Source organism: Octodon degus, unplaced genomic scaffold, assembly GCF_000260255.1.
Source record: "Octodon degus isolate 3935 unplaced genomic scaffold, OctDeg1.0 scaffold00284, whole genome shotgun sequence".
Classification (NCBI taxonomy): Eukaryota; Metazoa; Chordata; class Mammalia; order Rodentia; family Octodontidae; genus Octodon; species Octodon degus.
In genome coordinates, this window is record NW_004524860.1 from 1,147,905 (window position 1) to 1,149,645 (window position 1,741).

General features: G+C 42.3%; 1 gene segment (V, D, J or C); it reads left to right on the plus strand.

The window, feature by feature from the left end:
* The first annotated feature begins 335 nt into the window (after positions 1-335).
* Positions 336-842, plus strand: LOC105741083. The segment is given in 2 exon segments: positions 336-410; positions 496-842. Coding segments are annotated over 2 exon segments (393 nt in total).
* Positions 843-1,741: the final 899 nt, after the last annotated feature.

Sequence of the window (1,741 nt, forward strand, 5' to 3'; positions counted from 1 at the left end):
GACACTGAGAGCTGGAAAGAACCTGATGTGTTTTGTGTCCATTAAGGTTGGATTCACTTAGCAGACACTTCATGTTATGGCTCCATTCTCAGTAATATGATGTCTTCAATATACAAGTTTTAACAAATAGCAGGAGGTGTACCTTTTCAGATAGCAAAAGGATATAGAACCCATCGACCCACTGCTACATGGTCCATAAACAATTACTTCCTCCTTCCATTTGGAGCAGATCTAGAACTAAGAAGTGTCTTGAATCATGAATATGCAAATAACTGGAGCCTGCTGAGTTAAATAAAGAGATCTCTGTGGCCAAGATCATTACACCACCATCTGCACCTCTTGGAGAAGAGAAAAGCTCAGCAGTATGGACTGGACCTGGAGAATCCTCTTTCTGCTGGCAGCTGTGAAAAGTAAGGTGATCCCCAGTCTTAGCTCTAAGGAAAGCGTCAGAGCTGTCAGAGGGCCCTGCCTCCAACTTCAGTCTTCTCTCCACAGGTGCCCATGGCCAGGTGCAGCTGGAGCAGTCTGGGGCTGAGCTGAAGAGGCCTGGGGCCTCAGTGAAGTTATCTTGCAAGGTTACTGGCTACACTTCCACTATTGCATGGATAAGCTGGGTGCGACAGGGCTCTGGACAGGGGCTGGAGTGGATCGGAGCTGTAGACCTAAGAGATGGAGAAATTAGATATGCTCAGAAGTTCCAGGGCAGAGCCACCATCACTGGAGACAAGTCCTCAAGCACATCCAACATGGAACTGAGAAGTCTGGGGTCTGAGGACACAGCTGTGTATTATTGTGCGAAACACAGTGTGGTAACCACATCCTGCATGTGTCAGAAAACCTGAATGGCAACAGCTGCCTTACTGCTGAGATGGGAGAGATGATGCACCTGAAGATTCATTTACAAAACATTATATTTTCTGACTGAAGTATCAGTAGAATGAGAGAGCACTTTGATTATATGGGGAAATCACCTCAGCCCAGTTTGCATGATTAAAAACTTAGAGTAGAGATAATTTCCAATTTGTAAGGTCAAATCACTATGCTAAGAAATTAAGAGTGTGGACATTGAGTTTTCAATCAGTTGCATTAGTAGTTGGCACAAAGTGGGCTGATCATAATACTAGCGCAATTTCAAATTCTAAGGAATTGAAACAATTACCTTTTTTATTTCCACTTAGCAGAATGTGCTCCCAGAGAGAGTTACTGTGGCCAGAGAAAGTGAGAAATCCAGAGAGCTCAGAGCACGGACAACCTAAGGAAAGCCATTAGCTAGATTTAAAAAAGGTAATAAAAGCAGTTTAGACCAAGAAGTAATTGCTATTATCTGCAGCTAACATAATTCTTCACATAGGAGAACCACAAAACTCCACCAAAACATTGCTGCCACTCATAACCAGTTTTAGCAATAGGCTACCCAAGATTAAGAGCACTTCTATACAAGAATAACAAGATGGATTTCAATACATGGTTATTTAATGTGAGTGACCATTACCATGATCTTAAAAGTAAGAGCCACATGGGAGTGCGTGTCTTACGGCAAACTCAGGCTACAAAAATGTTCTTGTATTCACTTCTTAATTGCTCCTAAAATCTGATTCTGTGGGCTAGAAATGAAGCTTGGTGGCAGGTCACTTGAGTAGGTGTGGCTTTGTCTTCAATTTCTAGTGCCACTGGGAAAAAAAAACAAACAAGATTGAGCATGGGATTAAATTCTTGACACATTCAAGTATTTTACAGTTAC